Source organism: Alosa pseudoharengus, unplaced genomic scaffold (assembly GCF_046254945.1).
Source record: "Alosa pseudoharengus isolate Yale_2024_CS ecotype anadromous, Long Island Sound unplaced genomic scaffold, YU_APseudo_1.1 YU_APseudo_1.1_scf_18, whole genome shotgun sequence".
In the NCBI taxonomy this organism is placed as follows: domain Eukaryota; kingdom Metazoa; phylum Chordata; class Actinopteri; order Clupeiformes; family Clupeidae; genus Alosa; species Alosa pseudoharengus.
Window position 1 is genome coordinate 19,968,510 of NW_027468650.1, and position 12,093 is coordinate 19,980,602.

A 12,093-nucleotide genomic window follows, 5' to 3' on the forward strand; every position below is an offset into this window, starting at 1 on the left:
TGGCAAACCGTTGTTGAGCTGTTAGATAAATTTCCTATGGCAGCATAAATGGAAACTGTGCGAGAATATTTCCATGTAAAGTGGCCCAGGGTATAGCATTTGCAGAGAGAGCGAAATGTGGTTTTATTGGCCTTGGCTCGGAATGAACATAGGCTTCATGTGACACTGTGGCAGGTGGCCGCAGACTGCACTGTCAATTGAGTCCATGATGAAAGCCATTCCAATGGAATCAGCTATCACTAGAATGACAAAGTAGTGTTTCTACTTCAACACAGGTTTGCTGTGCATGATTACTTGTGCTGCAACTGCCAGCACGCACATGGACGACCCAACAAACAATTTTCTATTCAACCTAATAAAGCTCAAGATTTGCACTACTAGAAGTAGTTTGAAAATCATGAAAAATCAGAACCCACATACCATAAGTAATTGCATACCATCCAAGCTAATGCAGGACACTTCAATGATGTGCAAAATGTGGTTGTTCCTAGGATGCGGATAACACAAGAAGCATTTTTTCATTGATATAGTTGTGTCTATGGGCTTAAGACTGGTGAGTGGTCGCACACTGAGGCACGGTAGGGCCCATTTCACAAGCATCATAGGTAGGGCCCATTTCACAAGCATCATATAACTCAGGAAATTTTCCTGGTTTGCCATTTGCTGCCACCTGTTGCTCTACATACCTTATGACAATCTACAGTGCTATCAAGCCCATCTGTTTAAAAGAATAAGTAATGCAATTACAAGCCAATAAAACTATATACAATATATAAATATCAAAAGAATATTGTTATTTTAGTAGTATTTAGGTTTTCACTATTATTGCTGGTGTTGTATATTGCAGAACAGAGCTTTGTCACCAAAGCATTTGCATTACATTATCTGTATTTGGCAATTGATGCACCTTCATTTCTTGGACCTTGTTGCACTTTTATTTTATATTTATATTTAGAGCAGTATTGTCTCAATTCCAAATGGAAACACACATTCATGACTTTTCTCACCGACTATTCTCTATTCATGATGAGCTTTTTGGTGGTGGTAGTAACATTGTTGTTTTTTGTTTGTTTGTTTTACGGTAATAATACCATTTGACACAGGTCCTGAATGTTACAAACAACTAACTTCTCTCTCTCCACTTATACACAGTATTAAAGCATGTTGGGCAACGCCACTTCTGTTCTAAGCATGTTGGGCAACGTCACTTCTGTTGACATTCAAACAAAACAGAGAGCTAGCTCGCCTACTGAAACTCTCCTGAACGTTTATCGTTGGAGATTGGCTGGAACAGTTTGTTATGTTTTACAGTATGGCTTCATGGCTGGACCTGGCTGTTTTTGTTGCCGTTTTTGGAGCCTGGGCTGTCGACAGAGACCGCATTTTTTACAGTGTATTCAAGGGACTGGCAGCTAACTAATGGTGAGGTGATGTTGGCTGTATGTGACAAAAATGTTTTATCTTAGAAACAGACTAACATTACTTAGAGCACCTTTACCATTGTATTTTCTGCTGATCTAATTGCAGATATTCATTCACATCTATTCACATTGAAAATGTTAAATTAGAAAATACATTTATTGTACAAAAGTCTATAAAATACAGACGAAAGACTGCTACATCACAATTTGCAAAGTGTAAAAAGGTGACATGGTCACAATTGAACCTGGGCTCTAATTATGGGAGGCAGACATGAAACAAGGAAATCCTAATTCCATGGCTGATATGGAGCTCTAGCAGTGATTGCAAATCACTTACTGATATTCTTCACACAGACCTCCCAAGGTGAGAGGAATGACAAAGATTGCATTCCTCTATGGAATATTCTAAATAGCTATAATTGAATTGTGCTAAAGTCTGAGGACACCTCACTGCTTCGTGGAGTGTAACTCATCTGTTGTGTCCTTAGTGAAGTAGCTGATATGTTGAAACTTGAGAACTTCGTTCCCCCAGCTGGTCCAGTCTGAGTGGAGGCTGCGTGCAAACATTTCCAGACATTTGGGATTGGGGCTGATATAAGGCTTCAGCACAGCTACATACAAACGAGAAACAATTATAGTACAAAATTAAAATGTTGCATACGGGTAAAATGTCCAGACCAATACCACTAAGTAAGGTAATAGGTCAGGTAATAGGTCAGGTGCTTTACACCACCTGCCAAGTCTGTTTTAGTGTTACTGTATGTCTTCTATTATTCTAAACCCAGATGGATGTGTCTGTAAAGTGTTCTAGTCATAATTATAGATGTGAACATTAGTGATGCAATAAAAACCTGGATAACCAGATAAACGCCAGGGGCCCTAACTTAATTGGCACACAAAGAGCAAAGTTTGACAATGCACAAAGTGTCTCATGCGTGAACTAAAACTAGCCTACCAGGTGGCTTGTACTGATCTACCCATGTTTACCTAAGGATCTTGCTCATGTTAGTTAAAAGTTTTTTTTCCAAATTATCAAATTAGCTGTTGTTCATTTCTGCTTCTTGCCTGCTAAATTAAGGCCCCATGTGCTTGTCATAAAGAATGAAAATGCATGGTAAAATACCTGAGAGAGATGGCTTTTGGGAATGCAGAGTTGAAGGAACACTGACAATCAGTCGCTGATCTGGAAGAGGAGTCTCACTTTTGCTAAAGGTACTACAATCATGGGGAAGGCAAGAGCTGCACATTACAACAAATAAATGCACATATTTATAAACATGGATGCTCAGAAAAAACCTTTCTGTACCTGGTTGTGACATTTTTATCACAATGGTATCTTCCCAGCACCAAAACTTCATAGGGTTTCTTATGTGGAGAGTCTAAAGGAAATACAAAGTCACCAGCCTGAGTAACCTATAAGAAAATACAAAATTGAGTTAGTATGACTAAAGGTTCATAGAATACACAACCAAATAGATATGGTCAAAATGAATAAATGTAAAACAAAATCGTAAAACACAGACTCAAAAATCAGAGCGCAAGTAATACATTCCTGGACATGTTTGTTTACTATTATTGAAACTATTAATTACCTTCACCCAAAGCCACTCTGCAAGAGGTTTCACTCCCCAGTGAGGGTACAGCTCTTCTTTGACAAAACGCTGGTGTCTGGGGCGGTTTGTTACCCAGGTAACCACCAAACACTCTGGTGAACTTATGAGATTGACAGGAAGTTGTTTGAGCTGAGTGGAAGGGAGGAAGCTGTATCTGTCAACAATAGAAAACATCTGATGCAGCTAACTTGTATTATTATTACAAGGACAACCGAAGAATTTCATAAAGGGCTCATATCATTCCTCATTGTAGAGCATACAAATCAGTGATACTAACCTGCTGCTCCTCTTTACAGACTTATTCTCCCAGGGTGGATCCAGAACAATGAGGTCAAACTTCTCCCCACCTGTATCAAAAATACCAGTTTTTACTATTTGTCAATCTTATTGATGACTGCTCGTATGCATACTTCACTGAGTTTATCTAGTCAAACCCATTTACAGCAGGTGTAGTCCTAGATACTCACAGTTCAGGAGGGGCTGTGTGCGTGTAATATCAGAGAGAAGAAAACGGCAACGGGCAGGAAGCAGGTACCTCTCTCCCATCAGTGTCACCGCACAACTGTGGTCAAATGAATTCTCTGTTATTCTTGAAAACAGGTCCAGTTCTTCATCCCTGCATATCGACTGAAGGGCTACAGAACCATCCACAGGCAATGACTTAGCCATATCACACATGGCCGCCAGGTGACAATCCTGAGGTATAGTCTGTGTTGCCCCCTCAGGAACTGCTCCTGTTAGGTATCCAAGAGATTTCCCTGCCTCGACTAAGGATCCAGCTCCTTCTTGAACCAACAGTCTAATCTAAAAATAAATGTAAGATGTAGCACTATGTATTATGGTTAGCGTTGCTACTTACATTATTGATAACAATTAACAATTTGAAAAACGAATCAGGCTTGCTTGGAAAGTCGAAGTTGGCATATTTGGGTGCGCATTCACACTTACCTTTTCATGGTAGACCTGGGCATCAAGCTCACCCTGATTCAGGTCTCGTTTGCGTTTCCTTCCTTTCTTCTGAGGGTACAACATAACAAAATGCAATTGTTCCAAATACCACAACCCTGTCCGAGTTTCATGTGCAGCCAATGCAGTAACATTGCAACATGCGTAAAATCCTAAAGTGAATTTGCAGCTTATGATGATGCATTCTGAAGTGTCATTCGTGCAGCTCTCACCTTCTGTGCTTCAACACCACCAATAAGGACTGTCAGGTTATCCTCTGATGTTTTCGTTTCCACATTTTCTGACTTGGGTTTGGAAACTATGTGTGGCGTGAAAATGTCAAAATACTTTTTTTTAAAACGATACATTTCAGTAGAGATGTTCTTTGGACTCTGCTGCATTAAACCATCGTGGCAACCACTGTAATTCTCATTAATAAAGGACTGCGAGTCCACGAGCCAGCCGCGACTATCAGAAACTATCACAGACATTTGCAGATTTCGAATGACTTAATCGATTTCACAATAACGCATATATATATTTAAAGTCAACTTTTATGATCTGGAGAAGGAATTGGTAGCATGCATATTAGCTGCTTGTTAGCTAACTTGTGCTACTACTGTAGCTCCACCACCACTACTTTTCGAGGCGCATATATGACGTAGCTGGCTAGGAGGGTGTGTCTGACTCTGAAGGTCTGGAATGCATGATAAACATCCGCGCGTGGTCGTCTGGTCTGGGGGAAAATGTCGAAATCTTGCAAATAGATAAGTTATTGAGTTAACCAAACTTGATAGACTTTTCCCATACGTTTGAACTATATGCACAAGTGCCTACGGTGGCCTTGTAGCAGTTGAAAACGGAAAAATGTCTACATTGCTAATATAACTTATGTTATTTTACAATGTGCGTTCACCTTATAACGTTAAGTTAAACAACAAACATCTAATGTTAACGTTAGGCTAAGAGCGCTTGCAGATCGGTGGCTGTCATGGCTGGTAGTTAACTTGTCTACGAATGTACGATTGAGTACTGTAGAGTTTTTTTTTCCCTTCTTAACTGTTGCCTGTTTACGTCAGGCCTAGTAGAAATGATCTGACTGCACGAACGTTACCTAGAAGATAGCTGAGAAAGTAATGACTAGAACTAGCTATCGCGAGCTAACTTAGTAATCGTTCACGATACCCCTCAGCATCAGCCAGCCGCGTAGCAGAAAGACGGAGGAATCATGGCGGAGATGCAGTCTCAAACCAAAACGGCGGGTCTGAAATTATTTCAGCCAAACAATTCTTCCGAAATATTAACGTTAGCGAGTTCTCAGAGAGGAATGAGAGTTTTTGACTGCCGTCCTGAGAGTAAACAAGTCACCGAGCAAGTCGTGGAAGCCACAGGCAAAAAATTGGAAGGGTTCCTTCAGGATGTATCAAAGGTAACGTTAACGTTAGGTTAGCTCGTTAGCCAGCTAGCTATCTAGTTAAACATGGCATTATATGTCTGAACATGTAATTTGTAGCAATAGATACAAATATCAACAAAGTAAACTATTTGACTGAACGACTGTTTAGTAGACCATTGTTACCAAGTAGTTACAGTATGGTGGGATCGGAGGGACATTGCAAACGTTAATTAGGCTAACGTTAGGTTAGATAGAAAGTAACCTCATGTGGTATGGGTCATTCCGTGTCAAATCGGATAACGTCTCAATTTTTGTTCAAACCTTGTATATATCAAGAATGGGTCTCAAAACCAAGGCCAGTAAAATATTTCTGTTCAAATCCTGTCTTATTTTTAGCACTTCAGTTTTACAGCCTGAAAACCACACTGTCTAGCCAGCCCAAACGGTGGAAGACAAACATGTTCTCACTATGAGCCATTAAAAGTGTGTACAGCATTCTGATTGATTTTCTACATGGCCCTAGATTTGAAAAATACATAAATAATAATAATTGCAAAGTGTGAGTGACACTAAGGTTAGTATAAACGTTTTTAGACGGATTTGGTATCAATCATTTTATTTTACATAAACTTACTATATTTTATTAATGTTGTACCTATTTGAACTCTCTACATATAATAGGCTTGAAAACTTTAAAGATTAAACCAGTGTTTTTCGGTCATTTTCACAGGATTAAGGATAAAACAACCATACTAAAAGGGTATGTGGGGTAGATAGTAGGAACACGAAAATCAACGTGGGAATAGCTCAGTTCACTATAAAGTGTGAATGATGTACCATATTTCATTCATACAATAAATACACTTACTTTACATTGTATACATATGGGTTTTCATTCTTGGCCCTGAGGCAAAATAATGATTTTGATTCAATTTATTAATCTATGGTACAACACTGCCACGTTGTACACTAAATGCCTATACACTGAGCTACTTTCACATATAATTCCAATTGCCTACTAGCTACCCCACATACCATTTTACATTACATTACATTACATTTAGCAGACACTTCTTGACCAAAGTGACTTACACATGTCAGCTATATTACAAGGGATCACATTGTCCTTGGAGCAACTTGGGGTTGAGTGCCTTGCTCAAGGGCACAAGGGTGGAAGCCGGGAATTGATTCCAATCTTAACCCCTTAAATTCCAATCTTAACCCCTTACTCTAACCCTAACCCATGGAACAATTGTCAAGTAGCATGGGACAGTGGGCGAGTAATTGAGACATGTCCCACCTTCCTCCGTACATAGTTCTCTATTGTAGGTCTATATAGGTGAAGCAAGTCTACAGTACATCCATATACATGTGATTTAAACATGCATTGACAAAAATGGGGATATGGAAATGTGTAATTGTTTACAAAGAGACTAAATGCCTTATTTGACAGATAAGATTAAAACCATTCTAGATACTCACAAACAAAGTGTCAGTTTATAAATACTTTATGCTATACTTTATACGTTATGTTGTGATCAATTGTGTCAAAGGCTGCACTAAGATCCAAAAATACTAGGACAGAGCATGCCATCATCAGATGTTCTTAAAATGGACCTTCAGCAGTGCTGTCTCAGTGCTGTGTTACTTTCGGAAACCAGATTGTATTCACAACATACCACATGATTGGCACGATGTATTCACATGTCAACTTTTGACGGTGGAAGGGGCAAAATATGTGTAGAGAACTGCCATGTTTGCGTTAAGAACTAACCCCATACATTTTTATGGGAGATTCTTTGACCTCATTAGAAAGTCTTGTTTTACTTTCTTTAATGTCTTCACTTCATGTTTATTGGGGAATGAGGATGAAAGAATGAGGATGAATTTGAGAAATGAGTGATTCACAAAGCGAGAGAATTCCCTCCTTGAAACCCAAAAGTTAGAATATCTAATTTAGCAGTAAATAGCCAAAATCTTGCTAGTCCACCCAGTGTTCCACACTGCAGCTCTTAATTCTAGTCCACACACATCTATTTCAGTCAGTATAAGGTTAACTACTTTTCAAGGTAAACTACTTTTTATTAATGATGTCCAGGCAGTCAGGTGCGCGGAGCATGAACAAATTATGATCAGTCAATTATGATCTCCAGTAATGAATGCCAGGGAGAGTGGTGACAATATTTCATGTTTTCAAACTGCACAGAGTATTAGTAAACTAGTTAAAAATGTCTAAAATACACTTCATGTTAGTTCTTAGTAAACATCCTAGTTGATCAGTTCCCAGGACTTAGTGGTGGAAATCATGTAGCCTTGTACATAAATGGGTTGTTTACTTAGGTCCACCAAAAAAGTGTATTGTGCTCTAATTCTAACAACTGTCTTTTAGGCGTTTTCTATATCTGGCAAGGAAACCTTTGTGTTGACGACAACTGACAGGCGAGTTATTGATGACAACGTATTTGGTGAGTTTTTGGCTATGTACTTACTTAAAGTTTTGTATCTATATTGCTGATTGATTTTCCGATGACTTTCATTTGGTGCTGTAGTTCATCATGTTTTATAGTTAATGTTTATAGTATAAGACGCTAGTCAGACACTTTTGTCATGGTTCGCTGTGTCAAAGGCTGCAGATAAGTCAAGTAAAATGAAAACTAATGATGGAGCAGAGGCTTTATCTACTGTCAAAGCTTCAGTCACCGATAAAAGAGCAGTTTCGGTAGAATGGCCCCTCTTGAAACCAGACTACTTAGGGTCTCGTAGGTAATAAGCAATGGTATGAGTATTACTTATTAATGACAACAGTTAATGTTAATTGATGTAATATTGTTTCAAATGTGATATTAATGCCTTTTAGTCTGTACAGTGATATAAAATAATGTTGTTTCAGATGAGCTTGAAGATGGAATCACACTTCAGCTTCTGCGCTCTGCAGACCAGGAGTTGCCAGCAGCAACCCAAGAGCATATTAAATATGTACCCCACTACTACACGCTGGTGCAGAGTGGCATGTATGAGTATTACGCCAGCGAGGGACAAAAGTCACTGCGTAAGAATCCACAACTTCCACTGGTTATAAACTGTAATGGTTGTACTCATCTCCAGAGGCAGACATCCCTGTTCCAGAAAGTAAAAGTCCTGCCTTATATTCTTTCTACCTGTGCACTTAACACGGGTGATACCACTAATTATCTGATCTACCTGGCTGCTAATTAGGATGAGCTGGTTTACTAAATGGTTGGATCAAATACTTGGCAGGACTTTAACTTTCTGAACCCGGGATGTCCGCCTCTGCTTATCTCATTCAGTGGTTGATTGAAAGAAGTACATGTAGGCAGATATCCTTGTAATGGCCTTTTGGGGGCTCTTTTTCTTTGTAGCCTACGCTTTTGCAGAGCTTGTTGACAATTCCCTCTCAGCCACAGCCAGCAAAGAAGGACTCCGGACTATTGAAATTCGGCTGGTATGTCAGTGTTGGAATTCCATTAAAATACCAACATTTAGCGGACAATTGTAATACCAATATTTGGTGTACACCCTTTAATGTCGATGTCTAGTGTTGTCATTCCTCTTCTTATTTTTTTCTCTGTTGTTTTTCATCAGTTGTTTGATGAAAGTCAGGGTAAACATGCAGCGGTGGTACTGGATAATGGCTGTGGGATGACCTCGAAGCAGCTGAATAACTGGGCTGTGTACAGACTGTCCAAGTTCAACCGGGACAACAGCACCATACACAGGTAACACCAGCACACCAGGTCCTGCAGAGGCAACTGCTTGAAGTGTGTGTCACGGTGTGTGTGTGTGTGTGAGAGAGAGAGATGTAAGTGTATCTATTGTGTGTTTGTGTGTCTGAAACTAGTGATCACTCGGGGTATGTGCGGCCTGCTCCGGTCCCTCGGAGTCTCAACAGTGATATCTCGTTCTTTGGTGTTGGAGGGAAGCAAGCGGTGTTCTACATAGGGCAGTCTGCACGGGTGAGCTGTCATCAGTGACTTAGCACATTTTAAAAGAAAAACAATGTACAAACCTGTGCTCCATAGAAATCCAAGATGATATTTTCATTCACAGTTATTCTTCAATATTTAGATGTTTATGCATATGACACTGTACATTTGTGATCTACTCAAGATATGTGTTTTGTGAGGTGTTATTTATTTATTTATTTTCAATCTTGTAATGCTTTTGTAATATTGAGATTTTATGCTTAACCAAACTTTCAGATAATCACCAAGCCAGCAGCCTCCCCTGATGTGCATGAGTTTGTCATGTCCAAAGAGGACTTTGAGCGGAAGGAAAAAAACAAGGAGGACATTTACTGTGGAGTCATCAGGAACAGGAAGGTGTGTCTGAAATGCATAAAATTACCAGGCTAACTGCCAAAATTAAACATATTAGGAAGTTTATTTAAGGTAAGAAACGACTCATTTTATTTTGCAGAGGTGAGGTACCTCAGAGATTCCAAAACAAAAGAGGACAAGGACAGTCACAATAGATTACCCTAGTATCATTTATTGTATCAGTCAGTAAAGTATTTCAGACCATCTGACAGGGTTTACACAAAATAACAAACCGTTGAAAATGTTGCAATGTATTTTCAACAGAGTAGTAGTTGTAGTTGTTGTTTCTTTGCAAAGTCCTCTCATACAGCTGGTTGTCTTTGTGCCCCTCTCAGCCTGGTGACTGTGCCCATATTGTGGCGGAGGAGGAGCTCTTTCTGCAGGCCCTTATTGCTGAGGAGGAAGGCAAGGAGAGTTTCACTGCAGTGGTCATCACTGGTATCCAGTCAGAACACATCACCTACCTCAAGCAACATTTTGATTTGTGGACCAGAGAGTTGGCGTGAGTCGCAGACACACATGTGGTCATACACACATGCACAGTGCACTTTGACTACTTTGTACAGTTAGGCATGTATGCTGATTATGATCAGACTCGAGTGAATCCTCAGTCATTGTCATCTTCTTTTGAAGAATTCTTCTCTTTCCTGTTAAACTGATATATTTGTCCCTATTTCTTACAGCCACATATATCATTATTATGTACATGGCATCCATGGAAATGATATGAGACAGTCCGCTAAGAATGTTCAAAAAGAGTCAAATGTTGACATTCAGGTAAGATGTATGTACTTTTGATGACATCAGTTCAATGTAAACCTAGTGGAAATATCTGCTATCATTTGTGAGACCCATTTGTGAGCAAGTGTGCCTTGTCACTCATTAGCATACAAAGCGAGCATAAATGACAATAAGGTGCATATAATCCCCCCCCCACACACACACACACACTTTATTTGTTTCCTTCCTTCTTAGATCTCTTTGGTGGAGAAGTCTGGTAAGCAGTCACGTCGTGTGAACCTGCGCGAAGTAGACAACGACATGCAGACGCTCTATATTAACTCCACCTCGGCCTCCTTTGAGTTCCGCGCACAGGCACACGGCGAGGCCACTGTGGAGGGACTGATCAGGTACCACCCATTCCTGTATGACCGGGAGACCTACCCCCAGGACCCCTACGCCAGCCTAGGTGACATGGCAGCTCAACAGACACTAAGCTACCACATGAGTGCTTTCATCTTTAATGAGCTAGTGGTTAATCTTGATTATTTCTTTTGTGAGTACCATTTAGTCTTGTAACAGTTCATTTTGTGCGTGTGTGTGTGTGTGTGTGTGTGTGTTTGTAGGCCCGGCCGATGAAGAAGACGATGAGTGTGAAGTTTTTAATCCAGTGGGACGGGGCAAGAGGCCTATTTTTGAATGCTTCTGGAATGGCAGGCTGATTCCTTACACCACCGTAGCTGAGTAAGCTGGCAGCAGAGTCCAACATTGATATAGAATTAAGCAATAAGCCCCGAGAGGCTTTAGGTTACACTGATTTTACAACAGCTAAGAAACGTTGTTAAGCACGACGCGCAAGCGGAGTCTGACAAGATTTCTTATCTGACAAAATGTAATAAAATAAAGGCACAGCAACGAGAAATGTAACCATTTATTCATAGATAATCATTCCTCCGCCAAGAAATATATTTACTCTATCTGAATGGTTGCCAAGCAACGTCGAGACGCAGCTACTCCCAACTTTTCTATCAAGTTGTGGTAACGCAGTAATGTAGAACGAAATGCGGTCAAGGTGTATGTTTATGCTGGATTTTACAACGGCATCGAACACGATTCAGCCAATCACAATCAAGGACCAAAACTATCCGTTTTAGAAATTCATATAAGCCTGTACATGTCTGTGGGTTTGTGCGTGTTTACATAAATGTGTGGCCTCTTTGCACAGGTTTGAGTGGTGTGCATGCCCAAAGAAAGCAGGATCAGTACCAGCAGAGTGCTACAATCGGATCTCAGGTGTTCTCTTCACCAATGACTGCTTCCCTGTCAGCACCAACAAGCTCACCTTCATGGACCTGGAACTGCAGCTGCGAGACAGGGAGACCATCTTCACCCGGGTCATCAATGGCCAGGTAACATACAGACCAGGGATGGAAATTAGCACCCGCCAAATATGGGTGTACTGTAATTGTGTACTGGCCAGTGTTAATTTCGTTGACTATGACGAAAAAAATATTTGTCAACGAACCTTTTTCACGGATGAAAACTAAATAAAAAGTCAGATATGATGACGAAGACTATGACAAAATATAACTGACTCTTTAGTCAACGAATAAAAATAAGACAAATGTTAGGGAGGGACGAATGGAGAAGAGATCCAATCA

General features: G+C 40.1%; 2 protein-coding genes across 3 annotated transcripts in view; one reads left to right on the plus strand and one right to left on the minus strand.

Moving 5' to 3' along the window:
• Window positions 1-1,559: 1,559 nt before the first annotated feature.
• On the minus strand, window positions 1,560-4,606 carry mettl4 (methyltransferase 4, N6-adenosine). Its single transcript, XM_076290451.1, has 8 exons — window positions 4,213-4,606; window positions 3,983-4,051; window positions 3,502-3,838; window positions 3,312-3,381; window positions 3,014-3,188; window positions 2,728-2,834; window positions 2,545-2,636; window positions 1,560-2,032 (listed from the first exon to the last, which is right to left on the minus strand). The coding sequence occupies exons 1-8, from the start codon at window positions 4,468-4,470 to the stop codon at window positions 1,869-1,871; spliced, it is 1,272 nt and encodes a 423-aa protein (XP_076146566.1). The 5' UTR covers window positions 4,471-4,606; the 3' UTR covers window positions 1,560-1,868.
• Window positions 4,607-4,776: 170 nt separating this feature from the next.
• Window positions 4,777-12,093, plus strand: part of smchd1 (structural maintenance of chromosomes flexible hinge domain containing 1) — a 29,790-nt gene continuing 22,473 nt past the window's right edge. The window contains exons 1-12 of one of the 2 annotated variants that reach the window (XM_076290446.1): window positions 4,777-5,408; window positions 7,765-7,840; window positions 8,266-8,424; window positions 8,756-8,838; window positions 8,979-9,112; window positions 9,235-9,349; window positions 9,596-9,715; window positions 10,048-10,214; window positions 10,396-10,489; window positions 10,688-10,901; window positions 11,059-11,176; window positions 11,658-11,841. In XM_076290446.1, the coding sequence (XP_076146561.1) occupies window positions 5,208-5,408; window positions 7,765-7,840; window positions 8,266-8,424; window positions 8,756-8,838; window positions 8,979-9,112; window positions 9,235-9,349; window positions 9,596-9,715; window positions 10,048-10,214; window positions 10,396-10,489; window positions 10,688-10,901; window positions 11,059-11,176; window positions 11,658-11,841 (1,665 nt within the window). In that variant the 5' untranslated portion in view covers window positions 4,777-5,207. The remainder of the gene's footprint in view (window positions 5,409-7,764; window positions 7,841-8,265; window positions 8,425-8,755; window positions 8,839-8,978; window positions 9,113-9,234; window positions 9,350-9,595; window positions 9,716-10,047; window positions 10,215-10,395; window positions 10,490-10,687; window positions 10,902-11,058; window positions 11,177-11,657; window positions 11,842-12,093) is intronic. The other variant, XM_076290447.1, reaches the window with a different exon arrangement.

What these genes read in the sequence shown, in the direction of transcription:
- mettl4 (XM_076290451.1), bottom strand. Translation starts at nt 4,470, where the DNA reads ATGTCTGTGATAGTTTCTGATAGTCGCGGCTGGCTCGTGGACTCGCAG. An exon ending in CACACAGCCCCTCCTGAACT is followed by an intron (nt 3,382 to 3,501) that starts GTGAGTATCTAG and finishes TTTTTGATACAG; the next exon opens with GTGGGGAGAAGTTTGACCTC. An exon ending in TCTGTAAAGAGGAGCAGCAG is followed by an intron (nt 3,189 to 3,311) that starts GTTAGTATCACT and finishes TATTGTTGACAG; the next exon opens with ATACAGCTTCCTCCCTTCCA.